We start from the raw sequence: 27,009 nt of genomic DNA on the forward strand, positions 1-27,009 counted from the left end.
AGAGAGTGATCTTATGCTCCTCCCCAGTGAAGGGCAGGCCGTGAATATCAGGGTTGGCCCTCACTGCCAATGCCAGTGGTTCTATACTTAAGGCAAAGAGTAGGGGCGAAAGTGGGCATCCCTGTCTAGTGCCCCGGGAGTGCGCGAAGAAGGCGGATGCATGGCCATTCACCGAAACTGGATCTGGGAAAGAGGTAGTTCGCCCAGATCATCGTCAAGAATTTGGAGGAAAAGCCGAATGCGGCCAGTGTTTGAAAAAGAAACCCCCAGTCCACCTTGATAAACGCCTTTTCGGCGTCAAGCCCCACCAGAACCGCCGGGATTTTGAACCTGTTGGCCTTTTCGATCAGGTGTATCACTCGTCTTGTGTTGTCATGTGTCTGCCGCCCCTTGATGAATCCGGATTGGTCCGGGTGTGTGAGTGCCGGCATCAGGTCATTGAGCCGCTGGACAATGATGAAGGATTAGAGCTTCACATCTAGGTTTAGAAGGGCTATCAGCCTGTAGGAGGCTCACGCACTTGGGTCCTTCCCAGGTTTGGGAATGACCGAGATTAGGGCTTCAGCCATCGTGCCCGATGTTGCGCCCTCGTCCATCATGCTGTTGTATAGGCAGACTAGGTACGGGCTGAGTTCCGAGGCAAATGTTTTGTAAAAAATGGCCGTGTATCCGTCCGTCCCCGGGGCCTTATGGGGTTTCAAGGCCTTGATAGCTGCCAGTACGTCGTCCCTAGTGAAGGGCGCGGTGATCGCCTCGTTCCATTCTGCCGATACCTGGGGTAACGGTAGCGTTTGCAGATAGTCTTTCTGCGCGGCAGTATCTAGCGAGTCCCCTGAATAAGGAGCGCGGCAGAAGGAGCCGAACAGCTCCGCTTTAGCAGCGTTTTGATGTGTCGGCTCCCCCTGCTCATCCCGAATCCCACCAATGTATTCCTGTTCCCTCTTATCCCGAAGTTGCCTGGCCAGATGTTTCCCCACCTTGTTGCCCTGGGAGTGGGACAGACGCCGTAGTTTAAGCAGGGTGTATTCTGCTCTGTTATTATAATGCACCGTCAGCTTACCCCTGACAGCCGTAAGTTGCCGTACTGCGCGCCTAGAAGGGTTCTCCTTACGTGCTTTCTCCAAAAGGGAAAGTTCTTCCTCCAGTTGTTCCCTTTCAAGGGCTCGCTGCTTGTTAAGCGCAGCGTTCAGTCCCATACATTGGCCTCTGACACAAGCCTTAAGGGCGTCCCATGTGGTAAAAATTGAGGTTTCCCCCGTGCCGTTGTGGGCAAGGAACTCCGATATAGCCCCCCTCAATGCGGTACAGGAGGTTTTATCCCGAACCAAGGATGCCAGAAAGTACCACCTCGGGTCACTCTTACTCCTCACAACCCACCGGAGGTCCACAGCTAGTAAGCTATGATCAGATATCGACAAGGGAAAGATCTTGGCCTCGCGGAGGTGGCCCCGTAGTGACTGGCTCAGAAACCAATGATCTATTCTGGAATATGAGCGGTGCACGTGTGCAAAAAAGATGTAGTCCCTAGACTGGGGGTATAGAAATCGCCAAGCATCAAAAAGACCCATGTCCAAAACCTCCTGCTGCAACTCTGGAGTAAAGGAGCCCATGTCAGATCTTTGGACGTGAGTACTATCCATATCCTTCCTCCAGACCAGGTTTAAGTCTCCCATAAGGCGTAGTGGTCCTTCAGCAAAGTCCAAGACCTTACCCAATAGTCTGTGGAGGAAGCTAATCTGGCCGGAGTTGCGGCCTACAATACCACAAAGGTGCACAATTTACCCCGCAGGAGGCCTTTCACCATGACCCAGCGTCCTTCTCTATCACTTTGAACCCCCGTGGGCTGGAAGTGCAAGGTCGAGCGGAACATCAAGGCCACTCCCCTCTGCTTTGTGGAAGCGGACGACCTGTGAATAAGTGGGAACTGCTTGTGCTTAAGGTGGGAGTCGTCCGTTTTAGTCAAATGGGTCTCCTGAAGCCCCATGACATTGAGCTGGTGGTCAATAATATATTTCCAAACCTTTTGACGCTTCTGCGGGGAGTTCAGTCCCTTAACATTCCATGTCCCTAAAGTTAATGACATCATCTAGTGAGTGGAAACCTTGCAACTCGCTTTGTACCTTCAAGAATCGGACCCCTGCTACCACCACTGCCCCCCCACCCCAATCCCCCTCCACCCCCAACTGCGGACCCCCCTTCACCCTCTCCCCCTTCCAAAACACCCTGGCATTGATGCAGCCCCCCCCCCCCCCGCCCCCCCCGTGGCCCTCCCTACCACCCTCCGTCCCCTCAACATAGAAACCCTTGAAGGACCCAAACCCCAACAGTGTGTCCATAAACTCCAGTAAAACCAGAAGAGAGGGCGAACAATAGTCCGTCGAACAGGACCCAAGAGTAGGGGAGCATGGCACTACCCCCCCACCCCCCAATCTTGATGCAGGACACTTCCCATAGTAAGGACAGTAAAACATTACCCATCTGGATCCCGCGGACAGTCCCCTCCGGCACCGATTAGTAGCCTGCAGGAGCCAAGCATAAGATTCAGTCCCTAAGCGTCCTCGGATGCCTCTGTCACCCGGGCCACATACGCCCCAGCCGCTCCTCTTTCGTGTAGGCTTACTGGCAGGTCAGGTCTCGTCGTTGCTGTGGGTTTGCCGACCTTCTGCCACTCCGGGAATGGCGCCGTTGCCGGGAGGGGGAATCGGCGCGCCAGTCGGCGTAGCGGGCCGTTCCAGACCCAGGAGTTCACGGGCCACCTCCAACGACCGAACCTGGATCAGCTTGGTCTTCCATTTAAAAATAAGTCTGAAAGGATGTCCCCATGAGTAGGGAACCCCTTGCTCCCACAGGAAGTTAGTGACAGGTCGGAAGTCTCTCTGCTTAGCCAGGGTAGAGGCCGCAAGATCTTGATATAGCACAGGTAGATGATCTCGAAATTCGAGGGGGGTGCGGTCACAAGCCTTCTGCAGAATCCTCTCTTTGAGCTGAAAATCGTGAACACATACCAGAATATCTGGAGGAGGAGCCTTGGGACCCCGCGGTAGGCCAACCCGATGTACTCTGTCCAACTTGATCTCCTGCAGATCCTCCTCGTTCAGGACATGCCGAGAGAGAGCCTCTACATACTCCCGCAGGTCCGCCCCCTCGCCCTCACCAGCGTGGAAGGGTATACTCAGATGTGAGTCCCTTGCTCATTGCACCATCAGGATTCAAGCAAGCCGGGCCGACGAGGCGGAAATGCCAGAAACCGGTCCCCGGTAGCTTGTTTCCTTCCCAGTATAAGAATTGGCTTGGTAGTTTGGTTTGCCCTGTTCCCATCATGCACTGGGACAGGAACAGACTAATTTGCATATAGCCAAGTTCTGAGCTGGGATGGTGCAGTGAGCTAAAAAACGGTGATGGATCAAGCCCTGATCTTTGGACTGGGTAAGAGTGGTCTGCTTAATTCAGGCACTCTGTTCATCACCACCCCCTTTTCTGAATCATTTTGTCCACCACAAGCGTGGAAGGGTATACTCAGATGTGAGTCCCTTGCTCATTGCACCATCAGGATTCAAGCAAGCCGGGCCGACGAGGCTGAAATGCCAGAAACCGGTCCCCGGTAGCTTGTTTCCTTCCCAGTATAAGAATTGGCTTGGTAGTTTGGTTTGCCCTGTTCCCATCATGCACTGGGACAGGAACAGACTAATTTGCATATAGCCAAGTTCTGAGCTGGGATGGTGCAGTGAGCTAAAAAACGGTGATGGATCAAGCCCTGATCTTTGGACTGGGTAAGAGTGGTCTGCTTAATTCAGGCACTCTGTTCATCGCCACCCCCTTTTCTGAATCCCTCGCCCTTCCACGGCACCGCACGTATCCGTATATTGTTGCGTCGAGATCTGTTCTCCAAATCCTCAGTGTGCGCTTGCAGATCCAGGTTTTGCTCTGTGAGGCGTGAGACATCTTGCTGGAGCCGGTGTACATCCTCCGCAGTTCCCAGATCATGCTCCTCCAGCGTCTCAACCCGCTCGCCCACTGCGTCCACGTCTCGCCGCACCTCTTTCAGATCCGATGCAAGCTGGGAGCGCAGTTCCATGATGTCTTCCTTTATTGCCGCAAACAGTTCCATCATGAAAGCTTTGGTGGCTGGCGCCTCGTTGTCGTCGCGGCGCGGGGATTTGTCAACGATCGGCGAGGTAGTTTGTGGCGTTCTTTTCTGGGCACTGTCCTTCGGCAGCTTGTCCCTTTTAGGCCTGTTCGTCGCCATGTTGCCTCCCCCTTGCGGCAGTTAAGGTATGGCGTCCCCTGCTCGGTCCTCTCTGCCTGCCGCGCCACCTCACTCCAGACGCCAGGAAAGGCCAACGCGGGACGGGCGCAGTGACCGGGTGGTCACCCACAAACTTAGTAGACTGCTGTACCTCTCCACTGAGTCGCCAGAGCCTACCAGGCCTTCACCACACAACGTTGCTGGAGGCTGATGGGGGGAATGGAGGGACGACTCCTGGGGCCAGGCACTCAATGCAACCAGAGTATGACCAGGGCCACTTCGCTAGGCCACACCCGCACAGCTCCGGCCTCAGCAGCCACCACGCCTCGAGTACCTCAGGGTCTGACACTGTCCGGGTGCTGGGAGCTCTGCAGGCCTCACCAACACTCTTTGGCGCCAAGCGTTGCCCCACAGTAGGCCCAGCGCGGGCGCCGAGTCTCTGCACAACCCCCCGGTCTCTTCCTGACTCTCCGCTGTTGGGCTCTGCTAGTGCTCCCCACTGAAGCGCTAGAAAGCAGGGACCCCTGGTGGGCCCGAGTGAGTTGCCGGCCCCCTGCACGGTTCCACCGCAGAACACAGCGCTGTCCGCCGAGCTGCGGACCGATGAAGAGCCCCACTCACGTCTCGCCGAACGTCTCCCCCACCAGGGGCCTAGCTGCCACAGAGCTGTGGAACCGGAGACCGCAGATCGCCGCTGGATACCTCTGGCGCTCGCCCGCTTCACTGGGCCATCCACGCTGCCATACTCGGCCGTCAATTGGGGTCGGGAAGTGCTGGTTTCGGCCTACCCCACCTCAGGCACTCGGGGCGCCCCACTGGGAGCACAGCAGGCTCCGACCGCTGATCACGCGACTCCCGGGTCTCCCTGCTCGCGCAGGCCGCACCTCAGCGCGTCTCCGATCCTCCTCACCGCTCCGGAAAAAATGCCCCACCGACCTTTCAGGCTGCCCCAGGGCATCGGACACCTCTTCTGGCCTGTGAATGGGCACCCTGCAGGGTGATACTCAACGCTATTGTTTAAGTGGCGCCGGAGGGACTGAAAAGCACATCCTACTCCGCCGCCATCTTAGCCACGCCCAGACTTTTTAGTTTTACTAAAATTGTGTGTATAATATAGTTTATGGAGGATTTCAGTCAGACATCAACCATTAGTCTGCTGTTGTCATTCACTTTTTTCTTCTACTCACTCCAGCATGCATCACTGGCTAACTGTTCAGCCTATTGACTAACTTGACTGTGAGTTAAAACATTTTGTCCTTTTACAAGGAGCTCATCCATACACTAAGTAGTTTCCTTCAGTGCCAGGGACAGCTTATGTGTGCTTTGTTGGAGACCAAAAGAATGTTTTCGCCCTCAGCACATTTGTTTAGGTTGTTGAGGGCCCATCAGCTTCCTTCAACAATAAATATTTTCCAAAAACATGACCGAATAGAACAAGAATTGCCAAAACCAGAAGTCTGACTGTTACCCCAAGAACTATTGGCTTTGCCAGTGCTAGTTTTAGTTCTGCCGTTGTCAAGATTTTTCCTTGGTTAAATGTGGTATAACTTCAGTACTTCAGAGGGAATGGTTGATATCAACTATAATCCGATTGTGTGGAATGGGCCGGTGGTATCTGCACTCGCCCCAATCTGTACATACCAGTTTCCTTTAAATCATATCACCATCCTCTGCTGATGGTGCAAGTGATTTCTTCTATGTTAATCCTTTCCCAACATGAACCGAGTATGAACTTACAGTGTCACAGTGTGCCAACGGTTGAAGTGCTGGGCTCATTGGAATCCCATGTCTTAACTTTTTTTTCTTTCTGAAAGGGTAATATTCACTCAGAACAAACAGCGCAGCTGTCAGAAAGCAGCTTCACTTTAAGTCTGGGCGGTGACCTCCGCTCTGCTCGCGGAGTATGCAGAGTTTACCGAACTCCGCATTAAGCAGAGTTCCGAAAAACTAAGCTCCAGAGAGCGGATTTTGTTTTTCCTCCCTCGTGCTCATCAACATCATGTTGGCAAGTGAGGCAAATCCACCACCCGGCAAGATTTTTTGTCATTCGCGCTGGTCAACATCAAGTTGGTGAGCGCAAGCAAGAGAAATCAACCAGCAATGCGAGATTTCTCAACACGGGCAGTCAGATTTCACATTGAGAAACCATCTGTTTGCGTTAAGAAAGCTGGTGCTCGGGTGGAAAATCTAATCGAGCGGCAGAAAGGAAGCAGCACTGTGCCTGGTGCCGTTCGCAATAATTTTACAGGGCTGAAAAACACCCGGCACTGAAAATTATCGCGAACAGCATTATTTCTAACCCATTCCACCACTTCTGGAACTCTGCCCAGGTTTACTTCATTTGCAGTTTTCTTTAGCTAATGTATGTGGATATTGGCTTCTGGTTTCAAGTGTTGAGACAATGCTTTATTTTATCCTAAAGGTTTACCGTAACAGTCCTGCGAACAATGAGGACATCAGAGTGCATGCTCTCAGAGTTTTATTTAAACTTTCAGAAAGTCGTGCATGCCATACGTGCGCTGAATTTACAGTTAATAAGTCGAAAGGTAACCAGAAAAGCAGCTGTGAATTCAGTGGTCGACAATGTATGCATTGACACGAGACAGTAGATTCCCTGCATTACGTGCTTAAATTAAGGGTGTGCAAGCCAACAAATTTACAGGGAGAGCTGCTGGGACAAGGGACTGACTAGACTCTAAGAGCCCAGAAAAAAGTTGGCATGTGAATCCTGCAACAAGCATCGTGTAAAATTTGAAAAAACCTCCTTAAAATTCAAAGAAGTAGGTTTATTTAACATGTAGAAAGCATTTCACAATAGTACATTAGTACATTAGTTTATATCACTGTATTAAGCGATGATTATTAAAAGTGAACATTTTTAAACATGAATTTAAGCACATTCCTACCGCCCACCCTGTCAACAATGTCATTAGTAAACTAAGCGGCAAATCAGTTGTCATCTGTTTTATTAATATTACCTAGCCACTTATACATGTATCAACTTTATATTTGATGACATCAAACACAAAAGGATTTTCTACATTGTACATCCTCAACTCATGTATTTGAGGGAGTTTGCATGCTTGTTAATGAAGAAAAGAGACCGTGAAATGAAATATTTGCCTGAAATAACACAATTTAAAATGTTTCCATATTGTTCCTACAGTCTGGGAAATTCTTGGATATTTTTTTTCGATGATGGTCTTAACAGTTAATGTATGTACCTTATTGTAAAATTATGAATTTAGACTGTGAACACCTGTCTTAGGCCATACTAAGCAAATCTTGTGATGTGATAATTAACTATCCTGTCCTTTTAATTCCCTATGGAATTTTATTGATTTTAAAATACAAATATTAGTGTATGCTTTTATGGTTATACTAATAATTGCATACCTAGTGAAGATTATCTGATCTGAAACCCAAGAGAATTTTGTACATTGCACATCTTCAACTCCTGTATTTGAAGGAGCTTGCATGCACGTCCACAAAGAAAAAAAGTCAAATGAATGATTTTTTTATTTTAGGAGTTTTATATAGCGCTTACACCTCAGATAGTGTATCAGAGCGCTTTACAACAGCGTACGTGTATAGAAGCATAAACAGTCAAGAACAATGTTACACCTAGATTCTGGAAGTTACACAGTTTGACAATTATGATGGAAAAAAACAAAACCGTTGGGTGGTTATTGTCCAGAAGGCATAGAGATGACGTTTGAGGAGAAATTCTTTTAGTTGTCTCTTGGAACTCTTGAAGGGGGGAGGGTTAGTTCTGATTTGACTAGGGAGAGAGTTCCAGATTTTGAGAGAGTTGCACGAGAGAGCGGCAGAGGGCTTTTTCTTTATTCTTTTGGGGGGGATTAGGAGGAACAAGTTGGAGCTTCTTCGGTTTCTCGATTGTCCTACTTTCGTGAGTTTGGCTGCGAGGTAATCTGGTTTGCAGGGGTGTAGGGCTTAATGGGTGAGACAGGCTCTTTTGAAACAGTGTGCTTCTATAGGTAGCTGTTTTAGGTCCTGGAATGCATGGGTGATGTGGTTGTGATTCTTGGAACCTATCACCATTCTTGGTGCTGCGTTTAGGGTGGGTCTCATGGGGGCTCTTTGTGTTTTAGCTGCCCCAGTTAGTGTGGCGTTTTCTTATCCTGTCTGGACAGAACTAGAGCTTGAGTAGCGATTTTTAGGTCATGGGGGGGGGGGGGGGGTGTATGAAAGGCGTGATTTTGTTGAAGAGTTTTAGGCTGTAGAAGGTGCCTTTTGCAGTGGAGCTTATGTGGGAACTCATGTTTAGTCTTGTGCCCAGAGAGATCCTTAGAGACTTAGCTGCGATTGCTGGGGTAAGTTTGCAGTTTAGGGAGTCTAGGTTGTTTATCTATTCTTGGATCTGAGGGGGTTGGTCGTGATTGGAGAAGACAAGAATGCCAGTTTTTTCATGGTTGGGTTTGAGGTGGTTGAAGGATAGCCAATTTTTCTACTTTTGAAAGTGTGGAGTTGAGTTGTAAGATGTCTTTAAGGAAGGAAATTTCGACGTAAGCGGGGTGTCGTTGGCATAGAGATGATAGGAGAAGCGTGCTTGTTTTAGAATAGTAGTGAGGGTTTCCATGTAGATGTTGAAGAGTGTGGGGGAGAGGACTGAGCCTTGAGGGACACCTTGGGTTGTGGGTGAGATGTCAGACATCGAGTTTTTGATTTTTATGAATTGGGATCGGTCATGCAGAAATAAGAAACATTGTAAGACCGTGCCCACTGCTCCAATACACTTTTGTAGGGCATCTAAAAGTAGCTAGTGATCCACTGTGTCGAAAGCCGCTGATAAATGTAAATGTGTTGGACTTGTAAAGCGCACAGCTGCCCGTAAGCGTCCCGGCGCTGAAGACCGCTGGGGAACCCGTCCTGGCTTTCCCTGTGAGATGGTCCCTTCTGGGTATCTCCAAGGTGAAACCAGGCATCCCTGGCATTTGTGGGGGGCCGTTGTAGAGATGAGGCAAGCTTAATGCCCAGAGTTGCCGAGTGTGATCCCTGGTTAGAGTAGGCACCGAGGCGAGAATTGTCAAGTCCGCTGACCCTGGTCCACGACCCTGCCGCGTCGGGAATTGAACCCTGGTCCCGGGCCGTTCTCTGCTTCCGGGTCTGCCGCCTCTAACCAGTGAGCCACACCACTCCACATAGGTCGAGGAGGACAAGCAGATAGCATCTGTTTGAGTCAAGGGAGTTGTGAATGTCGTCAGTTATACTCAGTATAGCAGTTTGGTGTCAGTTAAGTAGGTTGTTTGATGGCAGGTGTTAGTTGAGTTGGGAGAGAACACATTTCTCGAGGATTTTAGCTAATAATCCACATTTGTAAAGCGCACAATCACCCGTTAGGGTCTCTAGGCGCTGGGGGCCGTCGGGAAGATTAAGCAAGCTATTGCCCAGAGTCACATGGTGCTGGGCTAACCTGCCGCCGGAGCCGGGGATCGAACCGTGATCCCCAGATTCCAGCGTCAGTCGCCCTGGCCGCGGCGCCACACCTCTTCCACCAGCTAGGAAAGGGAGGTTGATGATGGGCCTAAGGTTTTTCAGATCGTTGTGGTTAGCATCAGTTTTGTTGTTGTTGTGATTTGGCCTTGTTTAAGGCAGTCTGGCATCAGTCCGTTGTTTAAGGAACTGTTGATGATCTTCAACCACATCGGGGTTAGGGTGAAGTTGAGGTTCTTAGCAAGTTAAGCAGGTAGTTGGTCTGCATAGTGGTTGGAGGGTTTGGAGTAGGCAGTCACCCTGGAAATATCCTCTTCTGAGAGAGGTTTGAAGTCCTTCCAACTGTTGGGAGTAGAGGAGGATCTTGGGTGAAGGCTTATTTTGGTGTTTAATAGGAGATTGGTCTCAACTTCGGGGATCATGGGGTGAACTGGGGTTGGGGTTAGTTTTTTATGGGCGATGACTTGCTGGGTTGGGATTGAGGGTGGTGGTCTAGGGAGAGCTCAATTTTGGTGATTTTGTCATTGAAGAATTTGGTCAGGTTGTCATACTGTAGTTTGGAGGCAGAAGGATTTACCTTGGTGGGCTTCGAGGTCTGTTTATGGAGATGTCGAAGAGTTCTTTGGGGCATTTATTTGCTTTTTCTAGTGCACTCCGGAAGAAGGTGCCTTTCTACTTGATGATGTGTTTTATGTAATTCCTATGTTCTCCTCTTATCTGGAAAAGGTTGGTTGTGGATGGGTTTGCTCTCCACAGTCTTTCAGCAGCTCTTACTTGTCTTCTTTCGGAGTTGAGGTCTTTGTTGAACCAGTGCCTGGATAGGATGTCTCTGATCCTTTTGTGTTTCATGGGGGCTAGTTGGTCAAGTGCAGTTGTCATCGTCGTGTTGTACAGTGCAGTGAGCTTGACCGTGTCAAGGTTATCTGTGGAGCGCGGGAGAAGGGATACTATTGTTTCTTCGAGGTCAGAGAGGGGGGGTTAGGATTGAGGTTTCTGCTCCATTGATGGGTAATCTGGGCTTTGACTGGTGATGCTGCAGTTTGGTTGATGTTAAATTGAATGATGTGGTGGTCTGACCAGTCAATAGAGAGAATGTTATAGTTGCTTAATATTTAGTTTTTGGCTATGATCACATCTAAGGTAGAGCCTTTGTTGTGGGTTTTTCCTTTGCAGCGTTGGGTGAGCTCATTGGTGAGAGAGTTCATTTAGTGACTATTTAAAGTGTCCTTATCATTATTCTAGTGGAGGTTGAAGTCACCTAGGATGATGTTGTCAGAGTTGGCTAGTATTTTCAAAAACAAAGGTCCTAAGCTTGGAATTTTCAAAGAACAAATATATATAGACCTCAATGGGAAACTATATAGTTTAATCCTGTACCCAGCCGGGCAAGGAGTTGTGCATAGGGTTCAATGGTAAGAGAGCGTTGAGTTGCTTTGCCATACATGTAAGGCGTTCCGTTAGTTCGTCCATCGACTCTAAGTTAAGGGTAGGGGGAGGGAAGGAATTGGGGGGCATGTTAGATTGGAGGTGCTTGTTAGGACAGGATAGTTGGGGGGTGGTAGGATTACGGGAAGTGGAAACATTCGAGGCGGAGGTGGGGGAGAGGGCTTCTTGAGTGTACTAGAGTTTTTTGTCTGAGAATTGGGCGGTGGTTAGGCAAGTGTTGGGGTTTTAGCGGGTAGGGAGTGTAGGATAAGTGTAATCAGTGGGGTGAAGGGGTCAAATAGGGAGCGGTGTCTTGAAGTGGGAGGTGGGGTCGATGGGGTTGGGGGATGAAGAGTGATATGGCGTAGATCTGAGAAGTTCAGTAATTGAGAGTTTATGGTGGTTTTGTGAGCATTATTCCTTGGGTCGGGTTCTGGGCAGTGAGTTAGGAAGTGGCTGGATAGTTGGAAGGGCTAGAAATAGGGTTTTGCAGTTTGGGGAAGGCGAGTTCAAATTGGAGCAGGTTGAAGTCATTGGCTTTGACCATGACTTCGCCATTTCTGTATACTGTTATGGTGGCGTTGATTTTGAAGGCAGATGACTTGGAGATTAGCAATATTTGGCCGTAAGGGATGTTGGTGGCTTTGGTGACTCGGAGGTGGTTATCTAGCTTATTTCTCCATTTGGCCTGGTGGGTGGTGTAAAAAATGAGATCTGTTTTAGTCTTACCATTGGAGGAGTTATGGTAGAGGTCAGCTATGAGTATTCCAGGGTGTTGCTTGAGTAGTGTGCTTAAAGATTTTGGTGGCGTTAGCTGAAAGACTAGGAGGGTAGATAATGGAGAAGGAGTGCAACCTGTGGGGTTTAAGGTTGTTGAGATATAAAGAGGTGGGTGTTTCTGAGGTGGTCTTGTGGCACTTTCTTGTATTTGTTGTCATCTTCCTCATTATGGGGGTGGAAGGGAGTAGAATCCAAGTGGAGTTTCTAAATTGACAGGCATCCACAGGTTTGTAGGGGCACTAAGAACTGGGCATAGGAAGATCAAAAAGCAGAGGGTCGTTCGGGAGGGAAGGGAAGTGTAGAATTCAGGTGGCTCCTGGGTTTAAGTAGGATGAAAATCTAAATTTGGTCATAGGGTGGCGCTCCAGAGTAGAGGGAATGGGATGGGATTGGATAGAACTGATCTGTTAGGGGAGAGCTGGGCTGGTCTGGGGAGGGTCAGTAGTCTTTAAAGTTTGTTCTTTTGAGGTGGGTGGTCGAAGGTATTGGGGTGTGAGCAGTGGGTAGCTTCTGGTCTGGAACTAAGCTCATGGGTGGGGGTTGAAGGTGCAGGCTTATAGTGGAGTCACACAGAAAGGACTATTACAGGATGGTCTCCCCCTAAAGGACTCAAGAGATGGTTGAGTCTTACTATAGTTTTGGTGGAAAACAGCAGGAGCAGAGTCCTTTGTCAGTTTCTCCTGGTGACTGTGGTCGTCTAGGTTGGATGTTGGGAAAGATTTAGTTCACCTGGGGGAGTGGTAAGTAATGTGATTAAAGTTGAGGATGCAGCAATGTAGCAGGGGAGGGGTAGTAGGGTTAGAGGTGAGAATGAGACCAGTCAAAGATGGGCGCTATACCAGGAAGCTGCTCTCAGTCCTCTTTATATTTTGATAGAGTAGACTGCATGGAAGGGCAATGAGGGATTAGGACGAGGGGGGTGGAAATTGAAAATGAACTAACACTGAACGTTGAGGGTACAGGGTATTAAAATTGATGCCGGTCTTCAGGGGGAACACAGAAGAGAGGGGGATAGGTCATCACCCCTCCGTGTGGACATACAAAAGCACCTGACAGCCTACCCTGATCCAGCCGCAGTTCTGTTGATGTGGTCTGACAGGCCACTCAGCCCCTCCCCATGGCACAGGCAGCAAGATAGACAGTGAGCTAGGCTCCAAAAAGGAGCGTTTTTGCAGGAAAATAGGCGGACGGAACGGTCGCTCAGCCGTGCAGAAAAAATAACTGACCCCACCAGTGATTTCTCCTGTCAGGCCAGCAACCATTTATCCAGGCGGGGGCGGTTCAGGCTCCTCTCCCCAGAAACTGCGCCGAGACTGATCCCTCCAGTGACTCTTCTCGCCATGTAAGCATCTGTGGATCCAGGAAGTCTATGGGAGGCGTTGTGGCAAGGAGTGCCCAACTGCTCCAGACTGTCCCCTACGTTGCCTCATCAATTGCGGCCCGAGATTGCAGCAAATCGAGTCGTGTGGGCCACAAGTCTCGCATGCAATCACTCAATTTAATGATTGGGGAAGTCAGAATTGATTCTAGGTTTTGTGATTTCACATTATGATATTCATCCACTAGATGGCTATCTTTTTCTCTCCCTTTTAACATCAAAAGTGTATACTTAAATTCTTGAAGCATTAGGTTGAGACTTGTTAGTACGCTGAAGGCACACAAAGGCAAAGCTTGTTTTGGGCTTGTAGGTCCAAGAGGGCTTCGAGCTGAGCCAGAGCCAGGCCCCTGGCTCGAGCCTTCAATTGCTTGCTCACTTGTATCTGAAATTAAGAATGAGGCTAGAGGCAAAGTTGTGTAAAGTAGCCTGGCCAAAGAAAATATGTAATCCCTAATCCCTGGGTACGCTTGTCAGGCCAGTTGTCTGGGGCGTAATGATCTTGAAAGTAACAGGACAATCCTTGTAACCAGTATTGTCTCAGGAATAACAGAAACCGAACATACTGTGAGAGCTCCCTGAATGGCAAGAACCTGTATTCAAGGACTAACCGGGGGGGTTGCAAGGGTATGCAGTTGAGGCTTATTCATGATTGGTGGTACGGTTTACAAAGCTCTATACACGTACATTTAAACGGTGAAAGGAGCAAAATATAATGTCACGGTAGTGTTATAACTTTGTAATGCTGCAACAAGGCTATTAATCACTTAAAAGGTTCAATAGCATAATGAAAGAGAGCCTCTGGTATAGAGGATTCTTTAATGAATCGCCTGTAGAATCGCTCCTCTTAAGAAGGCGGGTGACACAACTCGTACTAACAAAATTTGTATGAAAAAACCCAGAGCTTGTATTATGGATCATGTGCACTGCTCATGTTTACGCCATGGTGTACCTTTAAACAAAGGCATCAGGTATTAACATGAACAGTGCTGCCGATTACAATGAATGTGCTCCACTTGGGGCAGCTGCGAACTTGGGCTGCCATGATGGCCGTGCATTCATTGAAATACGGAGTGGCTTCTTTACTTAGCCGATACGTGTTCCACTGTGCCGGCAGCACCTGCCTGCACTTAGATTGGGGACAGAGATCCCCCTGCAGGGAGGTACAGGAAGTGACTGCACCTGTATGCCAGTAAATGTCTGGGGGTTCCGTTTTCCCCCCGTTGTCCCACTAAAGGTCTACCCTCAGGGGTCACATGGAGAGTGCAGCACCTTTTTGTAGAACACTGTCAGTGCGCCTTGTGACAGCTTCCTTGCCTTTGCATATGGATAATATGGCGTGGGCACAGAGGCAGAGATTCTCTCCTTTTAATGAGGCCACACTCCCATGCAAATGAAGGAATGTCCTCTTTAGATAGCGCTGCTACATGTGCCCAAGCCTACCATTATTACAGAAGGGGCTGCACAAACGTCTGCGGCCCATAATGTAATATTAAAGTGCCCAGGGGGTGCACAAAGTTGCGCCCCCAGAGCACTTTGTGTAATACAGCCCCAGGTGTTATACATTGCCTCACAGGTGCTATCTGTTCTGCCCTAGTGGAGTTGGGTTCAGGTGTTAAGACTGGTCACAATCTTTTTCAAGGTGTTACTTCTTTGCATCCTACGTGCTGACATGTCAGAACAAACCCAGGCCAGTCAGGAGACCACATATTCCTGCCGGGTCCAATTAGACCGGGTGACAGAGAGGGGACATACAGCAATCTCTTTCCCTTAACTATCTTACATGAGAGCCCAGCTTTTTAGGGGTCCTTCTCACCCTAATATACAGTCTCCATATATATGTATATATGCATGTATGTGTGTGTATATGTATATGCGTATATATATATATATATATATATATATATATATATATATATATATATATACACACACACACACAAAAAGGTTGCCCCTATGAGCACGACCTCCCGTGGAGTATCTCCTTGCAAACACGAGGACTGCAGCTAGGTCAGTGTCAAGCATTTTAATCCAAAGTACAGGCTTTACGCGTTTCGAACTAAGAGTTCTTGATCACAAGCCATTACACACAGGATAACTGCCAACCAATGTAGAACTCTTGAATGATTTAAATGTCCAAGTTCCTGCCTCGATGGGCCGGGCTTCCCGCACATGAGGAAGAGGCCTGAACAGGAGTGGTAGGAGAGCAATCCAGAGAAAGAACACGAGTCAGAGAGGCCTTCAGTAAGGGATAGTGAAGAGAGTGTGTGTTAGAAATGCCAAATGAAGCACAAATATCAAAAACCTCCCTTGGGATTTATCCTTCAGTAGATGGTCCAACGTAATGATACCTTTTATCAATCCAGTCCTTCCAAAAAAGCGCTCTATTGTTGATCTTTAAGAATTTGTTGTTCCAGATTGGAGTTTGGGAAAAAAAATCATCATAGGAGAGATAGGAGCGGAACAGAGAAAGAGTGGAGTGGTTAAATATGGGAGTAGAAAAAAGCTTTGGGGGCTGAGATAAGCGAGTAGCTGTGAGGAATGAGAAGGGAACGCGAGTTCTATTGAACTCCAAGCAGTTCGGGGAGGGGAAGAAGGGTCAGTTAAAAAAGGCCATATTTGTTTTAACGTAAAGGCAGAGTGATATTGGTTGAGGTTAGGAAAGTTAACTCCACCTAAGTCTTTGGGTTGTTGAAGGCGGGCAAGAGAAATCCTGGCTTTGCGATTATTCCATAAAAATGTTGTTAGGGAACGATTGATGGTGCTAAAAAAAGGAGAGCAGAAGGGAAACCGGGAGCATTGAGAGATCAAAATTAATAATGGGGAGAAGCATCATTTTAATAGTGGCTAGTCTCCCCTACCAAGATAACAAAAGAGGTGACCAGCCCTCAATGAGGACGGAAAGTTTTTTGAGTATATCTGCATGGTTAATTTTAATGGTTTCTTGAATAGTGTTGGCATGAAAAACGGCTAAACATTTAATACTCCGTGAGGATTCCATTCAAAAAACAAAACCATGAAACATGTGAGAAAGGCTGAATTTGTTTAGGGGTAAAACTTCAGATTTATCAATATTTTGTTTGGAACCAGATACTAAGGAGTATTCTTGTAATAAAGAGAAGAGAGAAGGCAGAGAAGTGGACGGATTAGAGATGTAAAGTAAGATATCATCTGCACAAGTAGTAAACTTAATATCAATATTCTGAAACTGGAAACCTGTGTAGGATGGGGAAAGCCTTATTTTTTTCAGGAAGGGCTCTAAAGCAAGAATAAAAAGAAGTGGAGAAAGGGGACAGCCTTGCCTGGTACCTCTACGGAGAGGGACATATTTAGATTGACAACTGTTTACCCAAATAGAGGTAGAAGGAGCTGAATATAACAATTGCCGCTCGTTCAGAGGACTTGTTCTGACCGTTTCCTGCCCGTCGCTACAGGAGTAGCCTATCTGCAATCTTGCCCTCTCTGAGTCCTGCGTGTGGAGGTGACTTTCAGCGAGGCCGCAGCGGAGGTGAGAGGCGCGGCCCCGGGACTGCGAGGACCCGCAATCAACAGCACCAGCTGTGTCCTCTTCCCGCGTGAGCCGCGCCCCCTCCCAGTGCCCCGCCTTCACCAAAGCGCTCTTCACCTCTCGCGGCCCCCGCTCCGCGGGAGCCGCTCGTTCAGAGGACTTGTTCTGACCGTTTCCTGCCCGTCGCTACAGGAGTAGCCTATCTGCAATCTTGCCCTCTCTGAGTCCTGCGTGTGGAGGCGACTTTCAGCGAGGCCGCAGCGGAGGTGAGAGGCGCGGCCCCGGGACTGCGAGGACCAGCAATCAACAGCACCAGCTGTGTCCTCTTCCCGCGTGAGCCGCGCCCCTTCCCAGTGCCCCGCCTCCTCTCACCCAACAGGAACTTAAGTGACTCCACTAACGCGCATCGCGGGACGCGCGCGGGACGCAGCCCGGGGCGAAGCCCGGGCCAAGCGTGGGCCCGTTTCAGGCCGTTCCAGGCTGTACCAGGCTGGGCCGGGCCATCCCCCTTGGCTTCTACTCTTCAGAAGCTGCTCCTTCATTCCAAGGTACCGCTGTGGGTATTTGTGTATACTAGAGCTAGTCTCTGTTCACTTCGACAATGACTAGGGGTTCAAGAAGTAAGACAGCACAAAAAGCTGCCCTGATTACAGGCCCAATTGATAAGTTCATTTCAACAACTACTGAGGCCATTAATTTAAGTATTTCCTTGCTAGAACGTAGGGTGTCCCAGGACCTTGCGATTGCCCGGAGATCCTCGATGGGCCCCTTGGCAACTGCGCAAACACCGCCCCCATCAAATTCTCCTATTCCGATACTTATACAGTCCGGCGCTACAGCCCAAGTTCATGCTATCCCTAATGCTGTCGATTTATCCGTTACCAACCTGTCGTTGGAACTGGACTGGACAGGGAGCCTTGAGACTACACCGGACCTTGAACGATTTCAGCAAGAAGATCCTGCACAAGCAATCCGGCTCAAGGGGGCTAGAGAAGGCGCTGTCCCGAAGCAACCCGAACCCCTAAATAAGGGGAATAACACTAGACACCCTATCACTTCTAATAACAAGAAAGGGCCCACTGTACCACTATCTAAGAACGCCCATTACAGTAACAACCCTGCACAACCTTCTTTGTCTAATCCACAATGTTTTACATCGGACAGAGTTCTAGAGGGTGGCTCTATGCCGATTGACTGCGATACTTCGCAGCTGTTTGCCAGATTTAGGGACCTATTAAAACATCACCTCCAACCTTTGGAACGGAGTATAATGACAATTGAAAAGCAACTCGCCACACTCCTTGACAAACAATCCATCCAGAATAGGGCGGGATTTGCCAAACATGGGGGAGCCCCGATAGCGGCGCATTCTGGGGTTATACCAGCTAATTTAGATAGTTCGCATGTAGCGTCCAAAGCCCAGTCTAAAACAAATGAGTTTTTAACCCCTTTATCATCAGCCCCAAATAACTGTGCAAACTCTAAATCACAAGCCAAATCCCCATCCCAGTTACCATCACCTAGTCAGCAAAATTTCCCCCCCCCCCCCCGTTGTTCCACTAACAGCTGCTAACCATACCACGGCCAAGGTATCTTCGCAGCCACCTCAAACTAAACCACCTGTAGTTCTATCAACTGCTGATAATCTTACCTCGGCCAAGGTATCTTCGCAGCTACACCAAATTAAACCTCCAGCGCCATCAAAACCACATCCTCTGGAGGGTAAGAGGGGGTCCAAATCTAAACGCCCGGTTCATCTGCCACCAGAGGTATCCCCATTTACTGTGATTCTTACGGGGGTACCCGAACTAGCAGCTGACTCAACTGAACAATCCTGGTCCCTCATGAACAAAATCCTTCAATGGCTTAGTATCAACAGGCCATTACAGCCCCCAAACACCAGCAGATTATCATCTGTGCGTAGAGTCCCATGGGTGGGGGCGAGCCCCAAGAGCATTCAGGGGGACTGCATCATTATTACCTGCGAAGACGCGTCCACCATGAACCATATTTGCTCGTGGCCAGATCTGGTGAAGAAAGGGGGAATCGACGCCCACCGACTCTCCTTTTTCTATCCCCACATATATAACTACCATCATCCAATTCCACCTCCAAACTGGGTTCTACCTCCAGAACAATTATGGAATTACGGAGGACCATGGTTAACTCAAAAGAGCAGGAGCAGGGGATGGATGCCTCGCCCCCCTTGGTATCCTAACAAAGGCAACTTTGTGGGTGATGGGTGGCAAGGTATTCACACTAATAACAGATTCGATTGCCTTGAGATGGTCGATTGACTTTGTGTCTTACCATCATCAAGCCAGTCTGACAACAGGGAGGTAGGGTCAAATGCATGTATGCAACAAATCTACCCTAGTGATCGAATAGCCCCTTATATGGACTGCGTTTCCCCTAGTGGACATGAGGCCACACGGGAGGTTTCCGTCCAGGAAGGTAGCCCCCTAGAACCCCTCCAACTCAAATCCTACTCCTGTAATAACCAGGTCCCTATTTGTGGGCCTGCAGATGGGTATCAGCTGAGAGATGACCCATGCAATAGTAACGAAGCTGGCATGATCCTTAGTGCTCTTGAGACTGCCCAATGTGTGAGTGCCAAGGTAGATAATCTGATCATAGCTCGTGCCTCTCGACCGAAGCAGGTTGCATTTGGCCGAACCAAGCATGCCGATCTCACCCTTATTTCTTGGAATATTGCCGGAATTGCAGGGAAACTGAACACCCCGTTCTGGCCCAAGTTTATAGGGGAAGGATTTGATATAATCCTCCTTCAAAAAACTTGGTGCCAAGAGCAAATACATATAGAAGGCTATTCATCCCATTGCCTAAATGCCACCAAATCCAGCTCAGGTAGGGCAAAGGGGGGCCTTCTGCTACTCCTGTCCAACAAGTTGTGCAATAGTAAAGTCAGAAGTAGCACAACTGTGGGAGTCCATAGCCAGATAGTGAGGGTCGAATGTAACAAGGGTAATGATTTGGTCCTAGTCAATTTTTATAACAATATCTTTGATGCAACCAGAGGGCATATTCTACTCCCTCTGGAAAAGGAAATCACAAGAGTTTTGGGTATCGCAAATAGAAGGGCAGACGTCCTATGGGCAGGGGACTTTAATCTGCAGCCCTGTCACTTATCAAATGGGAATCCCTGTGGCTTTGGAACGGAGACAGTTAATCATCGGGGGGTTATGGGTGAGGGCGATGATTCTCTTCACTTCCCACATTGCCATTATGGTACAATTCTTAATAATCTGCTAATTAAATTAGATTTACATCTATTAAGCTGCAACAAAAACAGTTCGAACGATATTTGCCCCACTTTTACAGGGAGGGATGCTGGGACTTTCATTGACCATATTTTGTTCTCCAGTACAGGAGACTTTTTAAATCTTTGTATTAGAGAGGAAAGCCTCAGTGATCATAACAGCATCTGCATCACCCTACCTGGACGGGGTGCAAAATTAGCGACAGGAGAAATTTGCTCTACTGCAATAGTTCCGATCAGACCTAATGGTCCGAGGATTAAATGGTCTGGAACCAGCTCCATGGCCAAACAGAGGGAGGTCATAGTCAGTTGCAAAACTGAGATTAGTTACTGCTTAAAAAACGTAATTAATCCTGATCTCTTGATGTCACAATTTATCAAGATTAATACCATCATTGAAGGCATTTTTACTAAGAAATCCCCATCCAACAGAACTATAAATCGGGGATGGTTTGATAAACCATGTACAGTAGCCCTACGGGAACTGAAAAAAGCTTTAGGTACCAAACCCCGAGACAGCAATGGTGTAAAACAACTAAGGGTCAATTACAAAATGGCAATTTCTAAAAGGAAAAAGGCCCTACAATATGAAGCGTGGGATAAGTTGAAGGAAGCAGCCGAGACTAATAATTGTAAAGTCTACTGGGAAACAATTAACAGTCCCTTTTTAAATACCGATGGTTGTCCGGAAATAACCTCCTACGTTTCATGTAATGAGTGGATTATCCACTTCACTAATATTTTTAACCCTGAAGGGACACTCCTAACCACATCAGCTACTGAGTCCTTCCCCTGGATACCTCTATCTCTGGCGGTAACCCTGGAGGAGGGCACATTGAGGGCCCTTCGCTCCAAAAAGATGAAAACAAGTTTTTGAAAAGATTGTTATGCGTCCCCCCCTCCGCCTCTGTCCAACTAATTCATGATGAGGTAGGGATCGAGTTCATCTCGGACTTAGCAGCCGTTCGGCCACTCTTATTGTGGCGTTCTATTTGGGCTAAGCCAGAGACTCGATTCACTCAAGAAATTATTCTTGATTGTATAGAACTGGACCACTCATCACGTATCCAATGGTTGAAATACATTCATTCCTGGTACAAAATTTTATTTGATATAGATGTTCTTCGTGACCCCGAACTGGCGGTTGCAATTCCCAAAAAAGAAATTAAATATACATTTTTAAACTTTAAAAAGAAAGGGCGAGATAAGGTGTATGGCAAGTTAGCCACCGTGCAGTTTTATAAGGAACTAAAACTAACTCCGGGGTTTCAAGCCTACCTTTTGAACGTTTCCCGTCCCTCTCATCAATTTGTACTAACCCGAGTCAGGTTGGGCATTGTACATCATCTTGTCGCATTCCCAGATCAGAAAATAAGATCCGAGACTCCTTGCCCATGTGACAATACTTCACGTCAGAGCTGCTGTCATTTTCTACTTTTCTGTAAATTTTACCACTTCTTAAGGGTAAGGTACCTAAAACCTATTCTTTTAAAATATAATATTCGATCCTCAAAGAGTGCCCTAGAGTTATTATCTTCCCTAGAGAATGTGGACATTTGTTTCTTTGTTGCCACTTTTATCTTGAAATGTACAGCTGCCAGGAAGAGTATAGTGTTGCCATAACCTTATATCCCTGTCTGTACATACATGTCTAGACAGTACATCACGTATTAACCTCGCACTATAGCTTGCCCGAGCCATACTGGAATGTTTGTATGAAAAGCATATTTTCTAACCGTGTACTATTGTTTGCCCCGTACCATACAGGAATTTCTGCATTTAAATGTACAGCTGCCAGGATAGCATATCGTGTGACAATTATATCTGTTCCTGTCTGTACATGCATGACCTTTTTTAACTTATTGGCTTCATATTCTACCTCTAATTATGCTATTGTTGATCAGCGATTGCCATTACATGTTCTCTTTCCCTCTATGTATTATTCCCGAGACTATTTGAGCTACTCTGTATTTAGAACAAATATGTATATAATGAATTACTTTTATATGTTTTTATGCTTGTATGATTTGTATTTCTCAAATCGAATAAAAGCTTATGACTTGACTTGAATATATTGATTATTAGGGGAACTTAAGCCATGCCATCTCAATGCTCCGAACATAAAATCCCAGTTTACCCTATCAAATGCTTTCTCAGCATCTAATATAATGGCAGCTACCTGTGAATCCATTTTAAAGGCAAGGTGGATGATGTTGGGAAGAGTTCTCGAATTGTCAGTGATTGATCTACCTTTGACAAACCCAGATTGATAAATGTTGACAAGGTCAGGGATAACTGTTGATACGGATGGCAAGTATTTTAGTAAAGATTTTACTATCGGTGTTAATTAGAGAGATAGGCCTATAATTCTTGCATACGGAGGAATTTTTATCTTTTTTAGGGATTAAGCATAACATAGCCTGGGTAAAGGATCACTTTGACTCTCCTTTGCTAAGAAAATGATTGATCAGTGAGGATAAATGAGGTATTAAAAGTTTTTTAGCGTCGAGAAAAAAATCAAACAGTGAAGCCATTCGGACCAGGGGTTTTATCTTTAGGTAAGAGATTAATAGCATTAATTATTTCTTTTTCTGAGATAGGAACATCTAGGTATGTAAGGTCTGTAGAATCATCAGGAGATTTAGGGATAGTTTGAAAAAAGGAGTCCTCCATGAAAAATGTAAATTGCTCAACAAACTGAGAATCTAAGAGAAGAGAATTGTTAAAGCGCCAACGGTGGGATATAGGGGAAGGTGAAGGGAAATCCATATCTAAGATGAAGGGGGCATGATCTGAAATAAGAATAGAGCCAATTTCTGAGTTAGTCATGAATTGCAAGGCATGTTGAGTAAAGAAAATGTAATCAATACGGGAATGAGATCTATGAACCGGGACAAAAAAGAGAAAATTCCAATGTGTCTATTAGACCTCTAGAAGAAATAGCTTTGTAAAAAGTGTTCTGCATCCTATTGGGAGCATATTTGGTTTGTGATTTCCGATCCAGAAAACGGTCCATGAGTTGGTTGCAGTCTCCACCAACAATCAAGTCATCAACAGCATGCCAAGAAAGAAGAGTAGAAAATTCATTCCAAAAATTAAAACAAATGCCATTTGGACCATATATATTACAAAAGGAAAGTGAAGTATTGTTAACAGTAACATTTAAAAACAACCATCTACCGTTATTATCATGAAACTCATTCTGTAACCGAACATTTAAAGACTTATTGAACAAAATAACAACACCATTTTTGTTATTCACTGCCGGGGAGCAGAAAACTTCTCCTACCCATTGTTTACGCAATGAAGACAGATGTTGCAATTTGAGGTGTGTTTTTTGCAGCAATGCAACATGACATTTAAATCTCGCTAAATGAGATAAAACTCGCTTTTTAACAGGATTGCGAATACCTTTAACATTCTAAAAGATAACACGAAAACCAATCATCAATAGGGTTTAAGTAGTGATAGGCTTAAAAATAGAGACAAGTCAAAAAAAGGAAGAGGAAATGAAAATAAGGAGAGGATGAAATGTAGGAGGTAGCAAAGTGCATAAAAAGTAGGAAAAATTGTGCAATGTGGCAATAAAAAAACAAGAATTAGTGAACAGTAAAGTACCATAAGCTGAGATTGAAAAGATGGAGATATAGAAGGAAAAAGAACAGGAGAATAGTGCAAGAGAGGGGAAAAAGGAAGGGAAAGAAGAGCGATAGAAGAGGGGAACACTGTCGCCTAGAAAAAGTTAGAAAAGAAGAGATGACAGAAAGCCAGATGGCTTTAGCCATGACAGTCAAAAAAACAAAGAACATTAATGTGGGAGGGGGGACAGCAAAAACAAAGACTGCCACTCCACTGGGAAGAACACCGAGAGGAAACAAATCTACTTTACCAAGACAATACAGAGGAAAGGGAGAAAAACTCCAAGAAAATAAATGATCGGCGACTGAGACGAGGAGGGAAGAAACTTACCAGACATTAGGGGACAAAGCAACGGGATGAGTCAAACTTTATAGACAAACGGGTGGTGTAGGCACCATGGTAAAAAGACGAGTGAGGCGGATTCAAGAATACAACTTGTGAAAGCCAGGAAAAGACAATAAAGTCACCATAAATATAGTTAATGAAGAGCAGAAGCAAAAGAGCACAGAGCCAGCAGCCCAAGCAAATTTTGTACAAAAGGAGGACCCCTTGTCAGAGAAGATCGCCACAGTGTGACAAGTACTAAAGGACGAAGCAACCAGCAGGCGTGTATTCAATTTGAAATACCAGTTCAATACAAGTTGCAACCAATATTTAGCAGGTAAAGACTATGTGCGTTTATAAAGCGCTGTAAAAACCAAGCACACATGCCTTTATATCCAGCGGCTTTACTGTGACAAAACCAAAAATAGTCCTCCAGCTGACAGGAAATGATGCAGAGAAAGGAGTAGTGCTGCCATTATGTGGAGTAGAAAAGATTCCAAATAATGAACAAAAGCATGAACTCTGTAAAATACTTAGAGGTTGTTCCTTGTCTTAAACATAATGAGTGCTGGGGTGGAGCAGTGTCAAGAAGTTCAGCATGTGAACGCTGAGGAAGGCTGCATAACGGTCATTTGTGTACCACAGCAGGAATGCACAAGATGGAGGGCCGCTATTAATGGAGGCACTGAGGCGGAGAAAAATAATGCGAATAGGGGTCATAAAATCGGTCGGAAACTTGCCTCATCACTCCTGGCAGTTTCCGACGCACGGACACCCCTTTGCGAGCGGCAGCATTTCAGGAAAAGGGTCCCTTCAGTTAAAAACGTAGCTCGGCGCTACGGAGCTCCTCAGGTCGTGACCATCTTGTTGCCACTGCCGCGTGCTCGTGTGTGAATTTATTGACTGTGGTTGTGGTCTTTTTGCTGGGCTGTTAAGTTCTTTGTTACCAGTAATATGTGTATAACAACCAGTTATTTCTTACATTTTTGGGCCCTCAGAAATGTGAAAAAATTCAATCCTCGTCTCAAGAAATTTTTCCTACTGCAACCTAAAAAGTAATCTAAGTCTGTGCAACCAGCTGGTAACACACAAAACCTATTGTAGTTGGCTTACATGGAATTAATCACAACTCTCCAAGAAGTAGAAAAGGAGAATCTTTGTCTGAGGGCAAGTTAAAGTAAAAGTTATTTCGCTTTAGGTCCCTACAACTATAATTTAAATCTGCATCATGCTCTGCTTATGACCGCGAATTTACATCACTCATGACATGTTAAATGACACCATTGATGACATCCTTCATTGGATTTAAAGAACAATATTGTTCAACTTATTAATGACTGCCATGGTCTCCAAGGTAATATGTGAGGTTATTAGCAGTACATGATCGGGTGCAAGTTAGAGTTAATTGACTAAACTATAACTGCCGTATTTCAGTGGGTATTTTTTATGCTCTTGTCTCATTTCAGCACCTAACTATAACATCACTTCAACATTTTTTTACCCAGTAAATATAAATGTACAGACACTCTCCTTTTCTGAGGATAGTGATTGATCCCGGTCATGTCAAAACTCTACACAGATTTAATAGGATGTTTCAGTAAGCAGCCTTCCCTACTTGTATGTATTGTATTGTCGATTTTATACAACACATCATGTCTTTGATGAAGCGTTTCAGTTCAAACCAGGTTGCTGGAACCTTTTCAAAGTGCCCGGTTGCAAAGGTGTGTTTGCAGATTGTCCTGTATTGAGGTGTTGGGTGAGATGTGTGAGTATCCAGAGAAGTGCTCCAAAACACGAGGTGGTGTTGCTTAGGAGTGTAAGAATAATATGCAGTTGCACATGTGGGTGCCAAGGTCAAAAGTCCTACCACTCATTACAGTAAATCAGCTGCCACTGACTATTAGTCCAGGCATTGCCTCAATATGAGGATGTTATGCAGCCATGTTAAAAGTTGGTCCACTTTTGGTCGACCCCATGAGACGCATAGACAAGTAATTTTCTGTTGAGCAACTTCCTTCAGAAAAGTATAGCACCCGCCAGGTGACGGAGTATGAAATTCTCTGCAGTAAAGCATTTTCAGTCAAGCAGAAATAGTGAAAGGAGGAGTAGGGTGGCACATGGCTAATGCACCATAGCCTTTAAAGCCTATAAAGGCCATTGCCAATTTTGTAAACTCTGTTGCTTCTCTTGATTGCTCCTACTGGAGCTGGTTGAACAGATTAGTTTTCTGTTCTATTTTAAGATGATTACCTGTTGTCAAAAATAAGGTGTTCAGGTTTAAGTATGTTAACTATGCTGCTGTTGTTCATTGCATGGATCACTTTTTCCTCCCTTGGACTTGGTTCTGAAATGTAAGTGGGAAAAAATTAGGATGGCATAACAACACCATTCGGTAGCCCTTTAGAAAGTTTTGTTTATTACTGAACCAAGTAGAGTTCATGCTGCACATGTTGATATGATAAAGAAAACTAATTTCGTGAACATGAAAAGTGCTTTTGGAAAAACAGATGTCTACACATTCAGGTTGGGAGTAACATACAAGCATGGCTAACTCCTGGACTATTCCCTCCCTCTTCTGTGTTTTTTCAGGCGTGCTTGCACTTTGGTCTCTCATTACCCATGTGATGTATGCACAGGATTTTTGGCGGACATGGCTGAAAGGTCTGAGGTTCTTCCTCGTCGTTGGCATAATCTTCTGCATGCTTTCGATAGTCGGATTCATCACTTTCCTTGCCTTGGCGATCACTGAACAGCAGTGTAAGTACTGTGCATAATGTTCTGAATCTTTTCAAATGCAAAGTCAGACCTTTTGTTGAATGTTATGCAAAGGAAGGATGATATATTTCAGTTTTCCGTAATGTAGCTGATTAGGAACAGCAAAGATGTGAATCTGTAAACATCTACTAGTTACTTGCCAGTTTACCTGCAGCCTTTATAAGAGGACTATTAAAGTGTTTGGCGTACAAGTATCTCAACAT

The 27,009-nt window shown here is 46.3% G+C and overlaps 1 protein-coding gene across 1 annotated transcript in view; it reads left to right on the forward strand.

Moving 5' to 3' along the window:
- Positions 1 to 27,009, forward strand: part of SLC48A1 (solute carrier family 48 member 1) — a 181,619-nt gene that overhangs the window by 86,826 nt on the left and 67,784 nt on the right. Inside the window, exon 2 of the mRNA XM_078686489.1 lies at positions 26,621 to 26,788. Coding sequence (XP_078542615.1) covers positions 26,621 to 26,788 — 168 coding nt within the window. The remainder of the gene's footprint in view (positions 1 to 26,620; positions 26,789 to 27,009) is intronic.

Source organism: Lissotriton helveticus, chromosome 1_1 (genome assembly GCF_964261635.1).
Source record: "Lissotriton helveticus chromosome 1_1, aLisHel1.1, whole genome shotgun sequence".
Classification (NCBI taxonomy): domain Eukaryota; kingdom Metazoa; phylum Chordata; class Amphibia; order Caudata; family Salamandridae; genus Lissotriton; species Lissotriton helveticus.